General features: G+C 32.4%; 4 protein-coding genes and 2 long non-coding RNA genes across 7 annotated transcripts; 2 read left to right on the top strand and 4 right to left on the bottom strand.

Annotated features, from left to right (window-relative positions):
- Positions 1 to 466: 466 nt before the first annotated feature.
- Positions 467 to 1235, bottom strand: LOC136417575 (uncharacterized). The gene is made up of 2 exons (XR_010752829.1): positions 1192 to 1235; positions 467 to 645 (listed from the first exon to the last, which is right to left on the bottom strand). It is a non-coding gene; the product is annotated as an uncharacterized lncRNA (long non-coding RNA).
- A 2956-nt stretch (positions 1236 to 4191) lies between these two features.
- On the bottom strand, positions 4192 to 5248 carry LOC136417422 (uncharacterized). Its single transcript, XR_010752809.1, has 2 exons — positions 4819 to 5248; positions 4192 to 4368 (listed from the first exon to the last, which is right to left on the bottom strand). It is a non-coding gene; the product is annotated as an uncharacterized lncRNA (long non-coding RNA).
- A 2682-nt stretch (positions 5249 to 7930) lies between these two features.
- On the top strand, positions 7931 to 10823 carry LOC136417514 (uncharacterized). Its single transcript, XM_066403228.1, has 4 exons — positions 7931 to 8081; positions 10104 to 10353; positions 10408 to 10507; positions 10562 to 10823. The coding sequence occupies exons 2-4, from the start codon at positions 10156 to 10158 to the stop codon at positions 10618 to 10620; spliced, it is 357 nt and encodes a 118-aa protein (XP_066259325.1). The 5' UTR covers positions 7931 to 8081; positions 10104 to 10155; the 3' UTR covers positions 10621 to 10823.
- On the bottom strand, positions 10669 to 14108 carry LOC136417515 (uncharacterized). 2 transcript variants are annotated; one of them, XM_066403229.1, is made up of 4 exons: positions 13903 to 14108; positions 13763 to 13852; positions 12551 to 12689; positions 10669 to 10946 (listed from the first exon to the last, which is right to left on the bottom strand). In XM_066403229.1, the coding sequence occupies exons 1-3, from the start codon at positions 14021 to 14023 to the stop codon at positions 12571 to 12573; spliced, it is 330 nt and encodes a 109-aa protein (XP_066259326.1). In that variant the 5' UTR covers positions 14024 to 14108; the 3' UTR covers positions 10669 to 10946; positions 12551 to 12570. The 2 variants fall into 2 exon arrangements, with proteins under 2 accessions (XP_066259326.1, XP_066259327.1); XM_066403230.1 differs by lacking the exon at positions 12551 to 12689 and having other exon boundaries at positions 13903 to 14092.
- Positions 14109 to 14110: 2 nt separating this feature from the next.
- On the bottom strand, positions 14111 to 14944 carry LOC136417513 (uncharacterized). Its single transcript, XM_066403227.1, has 3 exons — positions 14625 to 14944; positions 14439 to 14575; positions 14111 to 14390 (listed from the first exon to the last, which is right to left on the bottom strand). The coding sequence occupies exons 1-3, from the start codon at positions 14735 to 14737 to the stop codon at positions 14197 to 14199; spliced, it is 444 nt and encodes a 147-aa protein (XP_066259324.1). The 5' UTR covers positions 14738 to 14944; the 3' UTR covers positions 14111 to 14196.
- Positions 14945 to 16678: 1734 nt separating this feature from the next.
- On the top strand, positions 16679 to 17247 carry LOC136417417 (uncharacterized). The gene is made up of 2 exons (XM_066403094.1): positions 16679 to 16900; positions 16947 to 17247. Exons 1-2 carry the CDS (start codon positions 16807 to 16809, stop codon positions 17081 to 17083), a joined length of 231 nt encoding a protein of 76 aa, XP_066259191.1. The 5' UTR covers positions 16679 to 16806; the 3' UTR covers positions 17084 to 17247.
- Positions 17248 to 18315: the final 1068 nt, after the last annotated feature.

Raw genomic sequence — 18315 nt, 5'->3', positions numbered from 1 at the left:
TGTGCGACTTCTTCAACGACTCCTTTTTACAACGATCGCTGTTAAACTCACCACGAAACTTGTTTAATCATTATAGGAGTTGCACTCCCGCCTATACTAATATTTTTAATGCGTTAATATTACTTCTAATAGGAAATATGAATGATGTGTCGTTGGAAAAATGTCCCATTCATGCCGCTTCTTCCTTGTTATTCGATTTAGTTCTTAAGTTACTATTGGTTTATTTGTGAGTCACATAATGTTCCGGAGAACAATTTAGTTTTTGTAAGTTGACAATAAGCCAATTAATTGATAAGTGGCAATTGAATTGATTATATCGTATATTGAAACAACTAGTCTACCTTACAGATTAATTAAGTACATATTTATTTAAAATGACGTTCCCATTACGTGTATTTTATAACTAAACGAATACTAGAAATTTCAAAAGTAAGTAACTTTTGGGAATCAAAAATAAACCCAAATATTTACCCTTATTCTAGATTATTTTATTGCCAAAATATAAATTAGCTACCTATCTAAGATATAACAAGTAACAAAAAATGTACTTATAGGTATGTATAATAAGTAGATCACGTAGATATGCATATTTCGAGATAAACTTTTTATTTGTGAACAAAAAAGAATCGTTTATTGGGACTTGATCTGAAAAAGATATTTTTATAATTAGTTACCTAATGAATACATAGTAGTATAACCAGTTCAATTGGAAACAGGGATTTTGTGAGTGGAAGAAGGACCGCATAAGGTTTAATATGCCTGAGACAAAGACCAACGAAGTGTATTGCAAGGCTAGCGACTAACGTGGGCGGAGTCAGTCCAATGTTATTAGATCTCTTCCCGTTTCAGAACTTTTACTACTGTAAGTTCTAGTGACGGATTCATCGTTTTTAAATCTACTTGCATTGCTGATTTTTGCTCTGATATTAAAAAAAAATTCCATCATTGCGATGGCAACGAAATCGATACTAATCTAAATATCGAAGTGGAGACGTCGGCCGGACTATCTCCGCTCATTTCGTTGTTCTTTGACGGAGGCACATTAAAACTTGTGCGCTTTTTCTTCCACTTGCACAATCCTTATGTTTCTACTTGAATTGGTGATACCTGTATATTATAGGAAGAACTTTGCGTATGTTAAACAGCACTTACATTACTTACATTACTTACTTACATTACACTACTACTTACCAATAATAATTGGAAGTCAAGGGACTAACTGACCGTTTTCTGCTACAATATAAATAGATTTAACACGAACCTTTACCATGTAGGACAACATCTTTCTATCCTTCAACAACGTCTTTATTGAGAACGCGGAGAAAATTTTCACATTATCAACATGAAATTTGAATCGAACAAAAAAAATTAGAAATATGAAGGCTCCAGAAAGGTCTTGCAGCTCACAATAATAAAGATTACGCAATTATTTGTTTCAATTTTAAGGTTATCTGGTGTTACAGATTTTTTTCTCCTATTCAAGAGCATTTACTAGATTTAGCACTTACAAAAACGAATCAATCGGTAACAATTGGCGAAAAAATTACGTGCTTTACTTGGCGAACTCACAAATTTATTGCCTTCTACATCAGCTTACTTCATCGAGATCGCTAAAATAGTACATTTGATACGTTTTCGCTTTGTGAAACAAATAATTATTTATTACTTTCACGTTTTGTAATTTGCTTACCTGTGCTTACTACACGCCATAAATTTTAAGGCATTTCCCATTAACAGACACGTAACCACTTTTGCAAGGCACAATGATCATATTACGCGAGCTAATTGTCGAATCCTCGTTTATAGACCGAGATATTGGAGGTTTCTCGGCTCTATCGAGGAGACCATGGGCCGGCAGGGAATTACTGAGTTGTAGAACACCCATGAAGACAACAACGAAAAACAGAGGAGCAGCTCTCATTTTTGTTTTTCAGACGATTATTTGAAACTGAATTTCGAGAATATTTGAACAAAGCGTTGTTTTTAAGATTTATCCTGACAATCAAAATATACGACAAAGTGTTTATTTATTACTTCTGGCATTTATTAGTCTCGAGATGATAAAAGATGTATTCAAGTTAGTGTGATAACAGAGTGGAACAAAGATGTTTACTGCTATTTTTTTTATCAACTGTACTTACCTCTATTATTTTGCATCAAATGACTTAAAGCATTTCCTGGAATACGGGATATTGAATTTGTATTATTTTATTATTTATATATTATTATTAATCGATATTGAAGCAAAAACAATATTGGGCATAATAAAAAATTATGATAGCGCTTAACATTCCATTGATTCTGTGCTCAGTTGTAATTTTCACGTGCGTCATGTGCTAAGAGGGTACCGAAAAAGGAGCCTATTATGCAGAAGCACTGTGATGCGGGCCACAATGTACAGTATAGTTAGTTATTGGCCATTTAATCATGCCCATTCTTCAATATGAAATTTAAAAAATCAACGTCAATAGTGTACAGCTTTATGTTCCATATGATTTCAGAAATTGCTCATTTACAGTAAAAACTAAAAAATATATGAAAACTAAGTCCAAGTATGACTCTATGATTCTGCTTATCAATTAAAGCAGAAAAAAATTTGTTTAGTTTTTTAGAACATCTGGGACTTGATTTTTTTTATATCTAAAAAGACGGGATATTCCGTGCATAAAGTTAAAAGTTTGTCTACATTTAAAAAACAGTACAGTTTTAATAGTTTTAAATTTTGAAAATCGAATTTAGGACATCATACAAAAATTTACGTAAAACGTTTTATTATTTTTTATCATAATTAAGCATTTGTTAATCATACAATTATAAAATATCGTCATTTCGTCGGTTCTCTAAAATCGTTCAAAATTAACTGAACAGGTTAACAATTTTTGGCCGACGATTTATGAGTCACATAGCAGATGATATTGCTGGGAAACAATTTAGATTTTAAAAACAATTAATAATTGATAAGAGATAAATGAATCGATTGTATTGTGCTATGCTGAAATAACTAATTTAAATTTAATTTCACAGTTTGTTTAAGGATTCAATTAAAATTACGTGGCCAGAACGTAGTTTATGATCAACTACATATTTTTTTAACGTTATTCTAACGTTTAAAGTATCCCGCTAACTTTTTGTCTGTCTATAGTTTAGTCGCTTGGTTAATTAGCATAAAGATATACATAAGTGCGTAAGTTAACTGATTTTAACTTAGTCAGTAAATGAAGTAAAAACTACAACCCGCGAGCTAATTTGACACAAAAAAATTCGCGATTATTCAATATATTAAATATTAATGCTATATAAAAGCGTATCAAAAATTTTCAATCAACAGCCTCTATGTGGAAAAATGCATGTGATGTCCATCGTCGTTTCTTCAGCAAATTTAGAAAAAAAGCTGGATTTAACCATAGACAGTTTTTTTGAACACGTTGAATCTGATTTATTGCACCGCACTAAAGTGCGATAGTTGACCCACTGAACAGTGGTAAAACACTACTTTGAGTTATGAAACGAAATTGGTATACACTCACTTTCACATGAAATGCACCACCCAGTAATAATAATAATTAAGTTTTGTAATTTTGGCAAAATAATGCTTCATAATAGAGTATCAAATGATCAGACTTTCAGTTAAAAGATACAACATTTGATAATGAAAAAATTAATAAGTGACATCGCCTCGTACGATCGATTCGAAATATTTTACTAGAAAAATGATTTCTATTTTTGGAACTTTCCCTATGTGAACCAAATTTTTCCATATTGAAATAGATAAAATCAAAAAGCAATTCAAAACTAACTGATAGTCATTTGAAAGACTTTTTCAATATTGGAGCTTTTAAATTGGCACTAAATATAAATAGAATAATGGAAAGATTTACAAAACAAGCACATCAATAACATAAAATAATTTTGTTTATTTGTATCATTTTTTATTTTTTTGTTGGATAATTATATACATATATACATATATATCTTCATAAATAATAAAAAAGTTATTTTATTAATACTATTTTCGTATTAAGCTTTATATTCGGTGTGCCCATAGTTCTATACATTCACACGGGACCCTATCTCTAAAAACTTTGGGCCCCCTGCATTAACACATCCCCTCTACGGCTGAATGAATTATCGGTCGATAAAAAGTAGGACATCCTTAGGGATAGGTAGCTTTAAGACAAGCAAACTCAGGTATACTGTTTTATATCCTGTAGATACATATTTTATTAGCAAAGCAAAAATTACCTAATAATCATAAATAGTAATACAAAATATTTCATATAAAATAGGTAACGAGTATATACATATGCACGAATTTCAAGATAAACTTTTCATATGGAATCGGAGATGAGCGAATTTCTGGCTACTAATCTGGAAAAAAAAAGTTATTTTTCTTTGGTAGAATTCAAAGGGGCGAATGTTATTTCAACAAATAGAGGGTCATCTCCTTATTTTCTACTATTCATAAAGATTTTTCCTGCAACACAGTTTTTGAACAACTTTGCTAGCACCGCTCGACCCAAAAATCGCCTTTTGCTCACGTTGTTTTGTTATTCAAGTAAATTTTGAAAAAAAAGTAATTTACGTGAATGACGAGAAAAAAAAGATTAAAAATCAACTTTCGAAGCGAGTGGCAAGTTTTTCAAAATATCAAAAAAGATTTTGACCCAATTGATCAGAGAAAATCGAAAATATACAGAGACTACAAAAACAATACGAATAAAAGCTTCGGAATTAATTGTTTGAATTTTGAGGGTATCTTCAATTATATCAAAAAGAGATCTTTGTGCTACATTACTGTCACACCCAGAGTTAACTTACCTGTGCTTATTATAGGGCAGATATTTTGACGCACTTCCCATTGACCAATATGTAACCATCTTTGCAGGGGACATGGATTATATTTCCCAAAATAATATTATTTAAAGCATTTTTAATAATTTCCTTATTCCCCTCGTTTATAGACCCAAATACTGGAGGCTTCTCAACTTTATCGAGGAGACCATGGGCCGGCAGGGAATTACTGAATTGTAGAACGCCCAAGAGGGCAATAATGAAAAACAAAAGGATACCTCGCATTTTGGTTTTTCAGACGATCTTTTAGCACTGAATTTAGGGGATATTTTAACAAGGTGTTGTCTTTAAGTATTTAATCGAACTGAGAATCTAGATATACGACAATGCTCTTATTTAGCGATCCAGGAGCAATTATTAATCTCGAAATGATAAAAAGTACGTTGTTCACATTGATTAGTGAGATAGCTGAGTTGAGAAATAACATTGTTTATAGCATTGTTTGTTTCATCTTTACTTACCCCTTTCAAATCGCATTAAATGTTTTAACACATTTTCCCCGAAACGAGATGTGACCATCTTTACATGGAACTATAATGATATTGCTTAATTTTATATGTGGTTTTCCAATTAAGGTATCTGCATTATTCTGATTTTGTTGCACTGGATAAGAGTTGGAGCGAAAAAATAGATTTATCAAAAGTATAACGAAGAAAAGTATTTTCACTCGCATGTCGGTTGAATAGGATGAGCCGGAGCACTGATACATTCAGGCAACTTGAAAGTGATATGCATGGAAATTTAGTTAATCAAAATGAAACAAATGTATATAGGGTGACATTTTAAAAACTTACAGTGGCCGTATCTCAGGAATGAAAAACGATTTGAAAAACCCCTCGAAGCTGTTTTTATAATAAGTATGGGAAACCAAGATTGTGCACTAACTAACCTAATAAAAAGTACCTATCCACGTCTCTCCTTTAATCCTTAGCCATTCCAACTTTGTGATTTTAAATGGTAATCTCTCACTTGCAATAGCTCATTTTAAAGCTCTTTAAAAATGCTTTAAGATCATATTAACTAAGATTACGTTTGCTCAGGCAGTTAACGAATTGTTAAGTAAAAAAGGAATAGAATGTTTGACTTTACTTTTTAATGAACTAAGTGTTAAAAATGGTTTCCGTTATTTTCCAGATAATAATAGAGCCTGTTTTCAAGTTCCTAACGAACGTTAGCTAAAGTTTCCTTTGATGTAGCCCGGCACGCTCGAATAATTTTTTTTCATAGTTCCTTAATTGGGTCAAGTTGAGTTTTAAAGATGATAGATTTTATGTATCCCCACAAAAAAAAAATGGAAAAAAATCAACGTAAACAGCATTAACCCTTCGAATAAACGATAAAAGTATTATTTGAAATATTAGTCCGCGCTGTAATACAATTTTGAAAATTTACATTTTCATCATTTTTTATTTAACATTTACGATAACTGATAGAGCAACTGTGATGTTAGTTAATACGATCGTAAAGCATTTTTAAAGAGCTTTAAAATGAGCTATTACAAGTAGGGGATTGCCGTTTAAAATAATAAAGTTAGGATGGCTGGGGGTTAGAGGGAAAACGTGGGTAGGTTAATTAGTATATAATTTTGGTTCCCCCTACTCGTTATAGAAATAGCTTCGAGATATTTTTAAAAATGTTTTTCATTCCTGAAATCTAGCCATTGCAAGTTATTAAGATCTCATCCTGTATGTTTTGTTCACGGCATTTGGCAATTCCTATTTACAGAAGAGATAAACTGTCCCTATTTTTAGTAGTGTTCAAGTACAAACAACAAATGTGCGAACATAGTAGTTATGGAAACAATTTAATCATGATAAAGCGAGAAGTCCCATAATAGCAAATAAGGAATGTACGGACTTTGATATTAATATTACAGATTAAAAAACAAAATGAATGAAAAAATATTAATCTTAACTAAAATATGTTGCAAGCGCAGTACGTGATTTTAATTTTCAAGGAGGAAAAATCAGGAACAACTGCTCAAAGAGTTCATATCTTTACCGGCAATTGATTATACTGTTCTTTCAGGGGAATTCGTGGAAGAATTACTTGAAATCAAATAAATTCCACTAAATTCCATAGTGGAATGCTCTTGATTTCATTAATTTCGACTTTTTTGGGCATATGATGCATTTTTTATTATTCAATAGTAGCTGTTTATCGCATTTTATGCCGAAATGCTTAATTCGGTATTGAGAAAAATGCCAAAAAATTGAGTTTTTTGCATTTTTTAATATGGTGCAACCCAAAAAGTAACACATTTTATATACACTTAAATTTGCCATAAAAGTGCCATTATTAGAAGAAAAAACTCGACCTGCAGTCCATCTTGAACAAAGTTATTCCATTTTGAAATTTTGAAAACAGTTTTTAGACTGGAATTAGTAGAAAAAAAAACGAAAAAAATGTGGCGTATGCACGAGGGTTTCTATATATGTGTGATTTTTATTTAGATTTTTCGAAAAACCAGTTTTTAAGTTAAAAATTATAATTGAGAAGATGGCGGTTTAAGGTTTTTTTTTGGTCTAGAGGATGGGGGTAAAGGTATTTTGCACAAATAATTGGCATTAGAGGGTTAAAACTTATGTACTTATATGCCCATTCAGTTAGGTTTTCAATTTAAATCAAAGGGCATTTTGACTATCTTAATGAAGGGTACCTTTTAATTAAAATGATATTAATCGTGCCCTTTCCTTGTCCTAATAATAGAGCAATTCATTTGTTAAAATTCGATCTACTGGTGATTGTTTTACAAAAATGCGCTCGTGCATTAAGGGTTGGTAAAATTAGCAACACTGTATATTCTCGATTACGGTCGTTTTCTTAATAATCAATCCCCCCAAAGCAACTCATATCATGGATCATCTTAAGTCAGTCTGCCCGATAAGCTATCGGAAGCCAAACATTAAACACAGTAGACATATTCTACCAGTTTCAACGAAATTTCAGCAAAACTGGAATTGCTCAATGTCCCACCACATTCCCATTTCAATTCCAATCAGAGGTCTGCTGTTAATTAGTATTTTGGTTTGGATTTGTGCAATTGAATATGCGGACAGTGGTTTTGTAGTGAAGCATTTTACAGCTTATAGAATCCATGATGTAACGAAGAATTCAAGCAGTTTAATTAATGGCAGGAACCTTTTCCGGGCTAAGGAGAACTGTCCAAACGGGAAGCTATATAATTCGTTTTTAAGGACGTGTCTCAAATTATTTCCTTAGAGGAGTATGTAAGTATTACGTTATTGCATAATTTCTACGGTATTTTCGAAAAAAATTAAAATTACTATTATTTTGAAGAAAAAAGAAATTCATTAAATGTCAACATTTTGTCAATTACTATCAATAACTTGTCTCCACTAAATGAACAGCTTATTGGCCGCCAAAAAAAATTAATTTTTTTGCTGCGGAATTCGAATTTGCAATAAAAAGTAGAGTATACCATTTAAGAAGTCAAACTTACTCCCCATCCCCCCATAAGTAAGGGAAGAGGGGCACTAATTTTAGCATTAATGTATTTCCCCCGCGGAATAATTAGACTCTCATAATAGACATGTTTTCGTAGAGCGCTTATTATTCTAGATATTACGATGTCTCCAGTTAAACGTCACACCTTGTATAACCAAATTAGTAGCGCGGTCCTAAAGGTAATTTAACAAAATTTACTGCACATCGAAAGTTACCGACAGAAAATATGTAACAACCTTATGCAGGATGTTTCAGAATAAGTCTGCCAACTGCTTACTATAGGTTCCTGCGATCGAAATAAGAAAGAGTTCATACATGGGTCCGTTTTCGCTTTCTGTCTGAAATATAGGGTGATAAAAAATTTCTTTTTTTTTTTTTCATTTTTTCCTAATACGTTTGTTCCGGCACATTTTTTTTTAATTGGGGCACCTAAAATGAGTGTAATCACAAATCTTTCAAGAGGAAAATAATGTTTCAAATTTCGCAAGTGGCCTCCCCATTGATGTGACTCGGAACGTTTTGAACGAAAAATATGACACGCCACAGATTTAAAAAATAGAAATAATTTTCTGAATGCTTCATATTTCTGTAAAAAAGGCCCTTTGAATATTTTTCATAATGTTAACTGTTTTCATAGGAAAGAACATTATTTGTTAATTCATGTTAAAACTTCAACACTAAATTAGGTTAGTAGGTAGGTGCATTATGTTATTTAGAAAAGAACAACTAAATAAGTCGTTGAAAATGCCCTCCACTTGCAAAAATGCACGCCTTGACCCTTTTTTGTATATTATCGTGCACTCTTTGAAAAATCCCTGATGTATTTTTTATTGTTGAACGAATGAATTGTGCGATTTCTCAGTAGCAAATTGTTGCATTTTTTCTTCCACGAAAGCGGTTAATGTTATGAAAAATATTCAAGAGATATATTTTTTCGCAGAAATATGAAACATTGAGAAAATAATTTTTATTATTTAAAACCACTGGCATGTCATATTTTTCGTTTAAAATGTTCAAGGTTATGTTAATGAGGATGCTAATGGTGAAATCAGAAATAGTGTTTTTTTTCTTAAAAAATGTATCTTTACACCTATTTCACGCTCCCTAATTTTCATAGAAATATTTAATGCCGGAACAGACATGTTAGGAAAAACTAAAAAATAATAATTTTTTATCACCCTGTATTTCAAATAGGAAGCAAAAACGGGCCCATCTTCGTATGCATTTTATTTCTTACTTCGGTCACAGGAACCTACAGTAAGCAGTTGGCAGACTTATTTTGGATTATCCTGTATATCACTACAAAGCAATAAGTAAGAATTTCTGCAGCCTTGTACAAATACTTCTTATTGTCTGAAAGCTGGTAGACCCTGTATGAGTATTATTCAACCATCGGCATGACTTTTTTTAACCTTGTCATTCAGTGAATTATCACTTTAGCATGCAAATTGAGTCATTTAAACTTCTTAGTACTGCAAACAATAAATGTCGCAAAACCAGATCATATACAGGGTGTCGAGAGAAAATCCACTGCTAGGTACTCAGATGACGAACAACCTCAATTATCATTGCAGAGTCTCCCCAAACTAATGAAATTCACTAAGGAGCAAAACGATTAGATATACATTTGACCATAGAAGGGTTTATCCAACTTACCTTCAGGCTGACCTCTAAAACGACAAAACTCGCGTATTCCACCCATAAAAGTAGCATTACTTACAATAATTTAAGCAAAGGATAAACAAACTAGTTTATTTAATAAACATTTCATTTACTACTTGCAGAGTGTGTGCGAACCATTGCAGACAGGTGATCATTTTTAAAAATAGTTTCATCATGGGTCGTCGTGTCCAATTCTTCGGTATTGTGGCCCTTGTGTGTCTTTGCGCCAAGGATGGTCAAAGTATGCCTCAGTTGGACAACCACGGGACAATAACTACTACCACTGAGCCATCAACATGGGATAAAATCAAAAAAGGGGTTGAACAAGGGTGGCAAGTTGTTTATGACGAAAGTCACTGCGCGTTTCATAAGGTTTGTGATTTGGTAGAATAGTTTGAAAATACTTAATGTTTGATGGTTGTAAAGGTAAAGGAATTGGTGAAACACCATGATCATCATGAAGGCGATGATCCATGTTTGAACAAGCCTTACCAGCAAAGTACCAGCACGACGCCTAAATCGATTGGTGAGTGTTTTGCAGTTTTCAATGAAAATGGATCAGTGGATGATTCTTTTTTAGTTTTGTTTGCGGAAGAACACGTTCCTGCTACCTCATCACAAACGCCGTTTCTGGTCTAATGAAACAGTCTTGCTTTAACATAACTCAGTAGTTTTATAAGTGTTCTCAATAGGGGCACGTTATTTTTATTTGCTTATTTATTTATCTCCTTTGCTACTTCTATAAGTTTTTAGACAATACCAAAACTTAATGAAATTGTTATTTTTTTAATACAATCAGACATAGCTTTAGAAGGCAATAATATAATGTATATGTAGACACACTGACTATCGTCCTAGTTTTCTTCCTTAAAAATTTATGACTTTTAAACATGTTTTAGCAATCCTAATATATCCTGCGGAACATCGCACATTTAGCAGAAATCTATTAGTCAGCTTTTCAGGACCTGAAATAAAACATAAAATCGGTAAAAAGATGTAAAAATCAATTTTAGTTTCAGCGGCTTATTTCGATATTTAGTAATTTCACGGAGTTTTCGGAATTTCCAAAGAGCCGCAATTGAGTCTGAAACATCAAAAAACTCAAATTCCAAAAACAAAATTTGGGGGTACGTTGAACGTCTCACAGATTGAGTTCCAGTACCAGCCTACATGCTCTAACAGCTCATTTCGTTGAAACATTTCTTATTATATCAGCAAAGAAATTGTGGCTTTATAATAGAGCTAGGGGACCACTTTATCTCCAACAATAACAGAGCTGACCCCCAAAGTTAAACTAGAATAAACTTTCTTTGTTTAGTAATTCTTTCATAGCTCCACATTTCCTCAAATTATACCTATACTTACAAAATAGGTTCCAAAAGAATATTGAAGGTTCGAAAGGATTTCAGAATTCACCAGGACATTCCTCATTTTTTTCCCTTTTCGAATCGTCCGAAAAAGTTAAAATTTGAAGTATATTTAAGAACAAGAAGTTATACCTATTTTTGTCAGTTTTTGAAGGTTGTTTCAATACCAAGAAATTTTTAAATGTAGAAATGTTTTCCCGTTCTTGAAGGTTTCAATATTCGTTAAGTATTTTAAACACACTATCTTAGGTACCTCTATTCTTTCGACTTTTGAGGATTCTTTTTAGTTTCATAACTTTAAAAAACGCTCGTGAGTCTAAATTAAAGTAAACTGGTCCGAGCGTTTTTGTTTTCTACATCATAAAACAAACAACTTCGGTGGAAATTTTTCAATGGGTTACCTTGTATATCCCATGAACTAAGAACAGATTATAGATTTCGAGAGTTTTTTCTCCAGGAAATTTTGTGGAACATTTTAAAATAAGAAAATAGATAATTTAATCTAATTACTTCTACTAAAAATACTTATGTTAGGTCAGGTTAGCACAAGAAGTTCACTAAATTTTCCAAAGACAACAGAATTTGATGAAATTAAAAATTTGGTTTTTGAAAAATGCAAAATTTAAAACTTGTCCACATTTCATTGATATTTTTTTGGTACCTTAAAAACTAGTTCAAAATGAGCTCAAGGAAGAAATGTGCAGTCTAAAGCAGCAAACCTTTCTTAATTAACTATGGTATGTATACAGTATGTCCAGTTTAATATGATGGACATAGGGCTTTTAGGGGGGAATTCCAAACTATTGGAGATATGAGGTTAGTTAAATTAATAAATTTGCATGTTTTGCAGAATTGCGTTTTTGTGTACTCAACAAGAACCTAGGATCACATTATTTTATATCTTTTTGGGTACATAGACACCAGGTGAAATTGAAAAATGATAATTCTTGAAAAACCTGTTTTTTTACGAAATTCATGTTGCTTAAAAGGATATTTTTCATTTTCACCCTGTATCCTCATTTCCGAAAAAGAAAAAATTAGATTCTAGATTATTATTGTGTATACAAAACAGCAACTTTTCCCCCACATTTTAGAATGTTTCTATAAGGGTCACATGTAGACAGAATATTATATTGCACTCACTGTATTTTAGGATCGTAATAAATGTTATATCATATTATTGGACATATTAGAAGTATTACCTAAGTTAATGTTTATTTAACTACTCGGGCTTCAACAAATATTGCATACACTGGCCTCCTATTCGCTTAAAGCCTGATTTACATTTCGCATAAAACAAGTAGTTCTCATAAACTGGACGCAGTAGGGATGAATTACCCACTAAAAAATTGTACAGAAAAAATGTTTCAGTCTTTACATTACCATAATAATGTTAAATGATGATATTTATTAATGAAGCTTACAGTCCTCAAGATTGTTAAAGAATATTCACCTTTTACGGAAATATAGAGAATTTCGAGATGCTTTTATAGAAATTTTAATGATTCATTTCTTGCTTAAATCGTAATGACCATTTATATCATTTTTAGAGCTTTCAAAATCAAAATCATCTATAAATTTCTCTTGGTCTTCAAGTGCAGTTTATAGATACAAAGTGACAGTTTAAAAACTTACAATGGCTATATCTGAGAAACAAAAAAATACCCGGACGAATTTACCATAAGAAAAACCGCAAGAAAAAATAAAAATCGACGTTTCTGAGGATTTTGGTCGCATACGTTCGGCATCTTAGTTATATGAACTGTTCCATCCAAAACTTCCACACTATATAATATACAGTCACAAGAATATATCGAGTTTGATTAAAAAATTCAGAATAAATGAGACAGTCTAATTGAGCACAAAATGTTAGAACTTTAACATCACGCCAAACGTTACAAAAAATCTAACTGCGCGACCTGGCATGAGATTAAAGTTATACACGCGACTAATGGAGGATTAAGAGTTTTAAGGTTGCTACCAGGACACTAATATGAATAATTTTCAGCGTTTATAAAAGTAATAATGAGTAAATTAAATGGTAATACATTACAATTAAATCCTCCTTATTTATCCGAAAACTACTTGATTGAATGTAGCTTTGTAGGATATCATAGAAAAGCATTTTTTTGAGAGCTCTGAGATAAGGTATCCCAGGTAAGGGGTTGCAATTTAACATTAATTAATTAGGGTGGTTGGGGATGGAAGGGTAAATGAGAACAGATTGGATAATATATCCTTTGGTTCCTCCTCGATATTCTACAAATTATTTCGATAAAATTTTGATATCTTTTTTTGTTCCCTAGATACAGCCATTGTAAATTTTCTAATTGTGACCCTTTATAACCAAAATCTTGGTGTGAACTAACTCAAATTATTTCTCAATTTAGAACCTAAAGCCAGATCACCCTCACCTAACTCAAATTCCGATTCCGCGTTGTCCAAAACCACCTTTTCATGTAGAATACGTTCATTTTTATCACCTCCAATGTCATTGCGTACCCCTAAAATCATCATATCATTGTAGTTGTAACTTACTTCCCTCTCCCCTTACTTAATGCATCAAACTCGTCAGGGGTATACACTCGATCATACACTGCACGAGGTACCACCTCTTTTACCACTATTACTACCATTATTGCAAGGAAAATACGTTTAACTTCCACAGATGCCATTGTTAATATCTTCTTTCATCCATTTTTCGAAACTATTTACACTAAGCGATTAGTGGCTTCTTCGTAAGATCAAGAGGTTATCCGTAATTTCTCAAAATAGCTAGTAAACACAAATGCCACAGCCACGATTGATACACCATAAAGTTTTCCCTATTTATTTTTAAAACTCATATTTAAATTTCTTCCATACATCCATCCTTAGTTTGCACTCCATCATTGCAGTTCACTTTGACCAAATTTTTGCTACTTCCTACAGGAACCTGCTGGTACTTGTTTTTATACATTTCGATAACAAAAGAGGACTTAGGTTTGTTAGCCGTGTTTTCTTGTCCTAATCGAATATCAATATCCCAGGTCTCAGATGTCACTAAAAGTTATAAATCTGTACAAAAATTTAATTAATCAACCTCAGTACCTTCTACAGGCTGCAAATTGATGTCCTCCTTGGTAGTTGATGATAAACGTTCATAATCAATTTCACTAGTTTGACACGGGTCTCCGTGATAATGGTCATGCTGTATTATTTTTGATCCAAATTTGTGCAGTTTGCATCTAAGTTCACGCATCTATACTTTCGTACGAATTGCTGTTTTTTGCTTACCTGCCATCCAGAAGCCCTTTTTTTAAGTTTTGGAGCAAAATCGATGTGGAGTAAACTCTGCATATGATGCTGCATAAAACTACAGAGATTATAAATATATGTTTATTCTTCATTTTGGATTTTACAGTTCAGTGAATAAAGTAACACTGCGCTCTCTAAACGCAGTTAGTTTTAGTTTATAGTAAATTATCATAAAATGAGCAGATAACATTGCCTGGAATTGTAATTCTTTTAAGAAATTTTCGGTGTTTATCTTGAAAAATGAGCACTTTCATAAAATTCCCAAAATACGTAAAAACAGTTTTTGAGGGGGACGAATTTTTATATTAAGTTCAGCTCCCCTTATACGCGACACAGCAATCCTCTCAAAAATCCTAAATGGTACGAGGCGTCACATTCAATGGTCTAGTGCGATTTATCGATTAGTTTTTGAGAAAAATGGGTATAAATTTGGTAAAAAATGCAATACAAACTCTGTTAAAAAGTACGTAAACAATAAAAAAAAGCCGTTTGTTGATTTGAATTTATACATTGATTTTAATTGATAGGAAATTGATTTGTTTTTTATTTAGTGCTCAAAAACAGTTTTTGGTTATTTTTATTAATTTGTTCTTTTTTATTCTTTCTATTTTCTATTTCTATTTTTATTCCTCCTTTATTCATATGTTTTTTATTTTTATTAAAAAAAAACTTAACCATAGACCGTTTGTTAACACAAAATCGAAAACAAATCAATTTCCTCTCAACACCAAGTTTTTGCGTTGTTTACGTACTATTTAACTGAGCTTGCATTGCATTTTTTTACACAATTTATAGATGTTTTTCCAAAAATTAATTAATAGATTTTGAACCGCATCATAGCATTGAATGTAGTTTTGAAAAATCCTTAATTTGAGGTGTCACATGACTCGTTGTGCCATTTAAAATTATTGAGAAGATTGCTGTGTTACGCATAAGGGTGAAATTTGAGGCTCGAATTTGATATAAAAATTCGTCTCTCTCAAAAACCCTTTTGACGTATTTTGGGAATTTTCTCCAAAAGTTTTTATTTTTCAAGATTAAGGGAGATTTAAGTTTTTGTTGAGCTACCCTGTATAATTGAAATAATGTTTTTTATACAGGGTTGTAAATAAATAATTACCTTAGAATGAGGTTTAAGTACAATGACTCTTGTGGGTTTGACCTAAAAGGTCAATTTATCTAATCTATGGAAAGTCAGAAAAATTAAACTGGGGCATACATGTATCTACTTAAAGCTCTTTCCGGGAAATATGCGCAACATTAATTCTCTCGTTACAGACAAGAAATACCGAAATTATGAAATCAGCTCAGATACTGAGTTTCATTGCAGTGTTTCTATTTAATTCTCGATATGGAAAAACTCAAAAAACCTTTCCATCTTTTACAGCTTCATCACTGCCTCTACAGGTAATAATTCAGCAATTAAATCTCTATTGGCAACAATATATTTTGTAGAACTCCACATTTCTCCCATTTCCCTATCAAACAGTTCTAGACCAAAATCCATTCCCTATAGGACAGCAACAAAATTCCCTAGCGTTCCCCTCTCAAGCAGACTCTTATTCTTCCATTTTTAACTATGGAGCTTTCCTCAATTCAAGACCAACGAACTGGAATCCGTACTATCCTCCATTAGGATTACCCTATCAGTACCCAGGAATGGGAATGCCTTATGGTGGAGGTCTACCTCAACAGTTCTTTGAAGGAGGTTATCCGAGAATGGTGTTTCAGCCAGCGTATCCTATTTCAGGTAGTTCTGGACAGATGGGTAAGATCTTGATGTTTGATTTGGTTTGCAACTTTAAGTAATTTTAACTGCGTTATAGAAGTCAATTTTCAGCAACTTAAACCGAATAATGTACAACAGCCTGACGCCGAAGCTAATACTAATAACAATAGGGGAAACGAACCAACTGAAATATTAGATGTTCCTCCAGAGTACCAGAGACAATTACTAGGTTGGAAGCCGCAAAGCCAAAGCACTTCTGAGGGCGACCAGGTATTGCTTACGAAATACTGAAATTCGCATTTTTAAAGTTCATTTACTTGGCTAATCATTATTACAACTCGGGCTTAAAATAGAAATATTATTAGGAATTAATTCTAGGGTCACTCTCGCAGATATAAAGTACATTTTAACTCAAAAACCTCAAACGTGACTATGATACCTAACAACTTAACTAAACCCATAGTCTCTGAAAAGCATTTTACGACTTCTATTAAAAGGACATTTGTTTTTGATTCTTCTAAGCCAGGTAAATAAACCCTAATCCCTTTCGTGATTTTATATGATCTTTCCAGGCAAAATTGAACCAATTAACCTCCACATCATTAACGGACAAACAATAACGCAACCACCAGTGCCAGAAACAACGGTTAATGAAGATGTTGAAGGTATCAATTCGTGGTACGAGGATGGAGGTGATAATAACATTTAGGTTTATTGCATTGGATGCAAAAGTTTCACCAATCGAGACAGTTAGTATGTATTTTAGAAATAACATAACACATAGTATTTTCTTATGATGGTTTCACGTGAGTATTCGTCAACCAAAACCCTTGAAAATATAGGGATTTCCATGATTCTGCAAGCAATTACGGAAGTTTCAAAGTCATTTTTATCGCGTAATTAACAAGAAATCTTAGAAAATTTCACTTTGGTGTGTCGAATAGCTCAGGGTCTGAATATGTTCGTAGTATGTAGTCGGTCGATACTTGTCAAATATTCTTTTTAAAACCACTTAAGTAAAGTCCATATTATTATAATTAATTAACGAAAAAAATAAAAATATTGTATATACCGAGCACTTTTTCTAATTGAACTTTGAAAAAAGAAAGTTTCAGTGCTACACCCTGTAGAAGAAATTAGACTTTACTTTCCTTCAAATTATCAAAAGCAGCTCAAAAGCAGATCCCCTATGGCAATCCTGATGTATTCTTTCAGAATCTATTTACGAGAAATGATAGATTACGTCTAATACTCTAAATGAAAGCTAACCAATATGATATCCGTCGTAATTGCGTTATCAGACGAGTACCTAGATGCTATATATGTGTACATTTCATACACGCGTTTTTCGTACATCAAGTATGTAACCTCCACATTTAGTGAATGAGATAACCCTAATGTTGCTTTACTTACACCGTATGTACAGTGGTTGACAAAAGTATTGGTACAGAATTTTTTAAATTACAGCCTTATATTTCATAAATAAATATACCATTTATCGTAAGGATAACGTTAGATTATACATTCAACCTTCCAAACAAACCATCCAACCAAACGGTTAATGCATAAAGAAGACTAATTTTTGAGTAAATTCCTCACTTATAAAATTCTATTCTTGGAGAAGAATATCTTTAAGTTAGTTCTTACTTGAATAATGTTTCTTAATGTGTTTTTTAAATCGTTCGATATATTCTCGATCGGATTCATGTCTGGTGAATGAGGAGGCATTGCTAATTGACGGGGAACTCTGTTAACTATCCATTGCTTAACGACATAAGCCATAGGCTTTGGTTCATTATCCGCTTGGAAGCAGTAATCATTAACCAGATTCAGCTTTTAAGCAGTTAATTGTTCTGCAAAATGTTTAAATAAACCATTTTATCCATGATTTCGTCGGTAAACATTAAACTTCCAACATCTCCTGCAGCAATACAACTCAAA

This window comes from Euwallacea similis, chromosome 28, assembly GCF_039881205.1.
Source record: "Euwallacea similis isolate ESF13 chromosome 28, ESF131.1, whole genome shotgun sequence".
NCBI lineage: Eukaryota > Metazoa > Arthropoda > Insecta > Coleoptera > Curculionidae > Euwallacea > Euwallacea similis.
The sequence above is the reverse complement of the archived record's forward strand: the minus strand, read 5'-3'. Positions and strand labels throughout refer to the sequence as shown.

Excerpts from the sequence above, each read along its gene's own strand:
- LOC136417514 (XM_066403228.1), top strand. The coding sequence starts at position 10,156 with ATGGGTCGTCGTGTCCAATTCTTCGGTATTGTGGCCCTTGTGTGTCTT. Across the intron at positions 10,354-10,407 it reads GTCACTGCGCGTTTCATAAG|GTAAAGGAATTGGTGAAACA; the intron begins GTTTGTGATTTG and ends ATGGTTGTAAAG. Across the intron at positions 10,508-10,561 it reads CACGACGCCTAAATCGATTG|TTTTGTTTGCGGAAGAACAC; the intron begins GTGAGTGTTTTG and ends ATTCTTTTTTAG.
- LOC136417515 (XM_066403229.1), bottom strand. The coding sequence starts at position 14,023 with ATGGCATCTGTGGAAGTTAAACGTATTTTCCTTGCAATAATGGTAGTA. Across the intron at positions 13,853-13,902 it reads TGACGAGTTTGATGCATTAA|GGGTACGCAATGACATTGGA; the intron begins GTAAGGGGAGAG and ends TGATGATTTTAG. Across the intron at positions 12,690-13,762 it reads GGAATCGGAATTTGAGTTAG|TGGGTAATTCATCCCTACTG; the intron begins GTGAGGGTGATC and ends ACAATTTTTTAG.
- LOC136417513 (XM_066403227.1), bottom strand. The coding sequence starts at position 14,737 with ATGAAGAATAAACATATATTTATAATCTCTGTAGTTTTATGCAGCATC. Across the intron at positions 14,576-14,624 it reads AAAGGGCTTCTGGATGGCAG|ATGCAAACTGCACAAATTTG; the intron begins GTAAGCAAAAAA and ends GCGTGAACTTAG. Across the intron at positions 14,391-14,438 it reads CAATTTGCAGCCTGTAGAAG|TGACATCTGAGACCTGGGAT; the intron begins GTACTGAGGTTG and ends TATAACTTTTAG.
- LOC136417417 (XM_066403094.1), top strand. The coding sequence starts at position 16,807 with ATGATACCTAACAACTTAACTAAACCCATAGTCTCTGAAAAGCATTTT. Across the intron at positions 16,901-16,946 it reads TTTTGATTCTTCTAAGCCAG|GCAAAATTGAACCAATTAAC; the intron begins GTAAATAAACCC and ends TGATCTTTCCAG.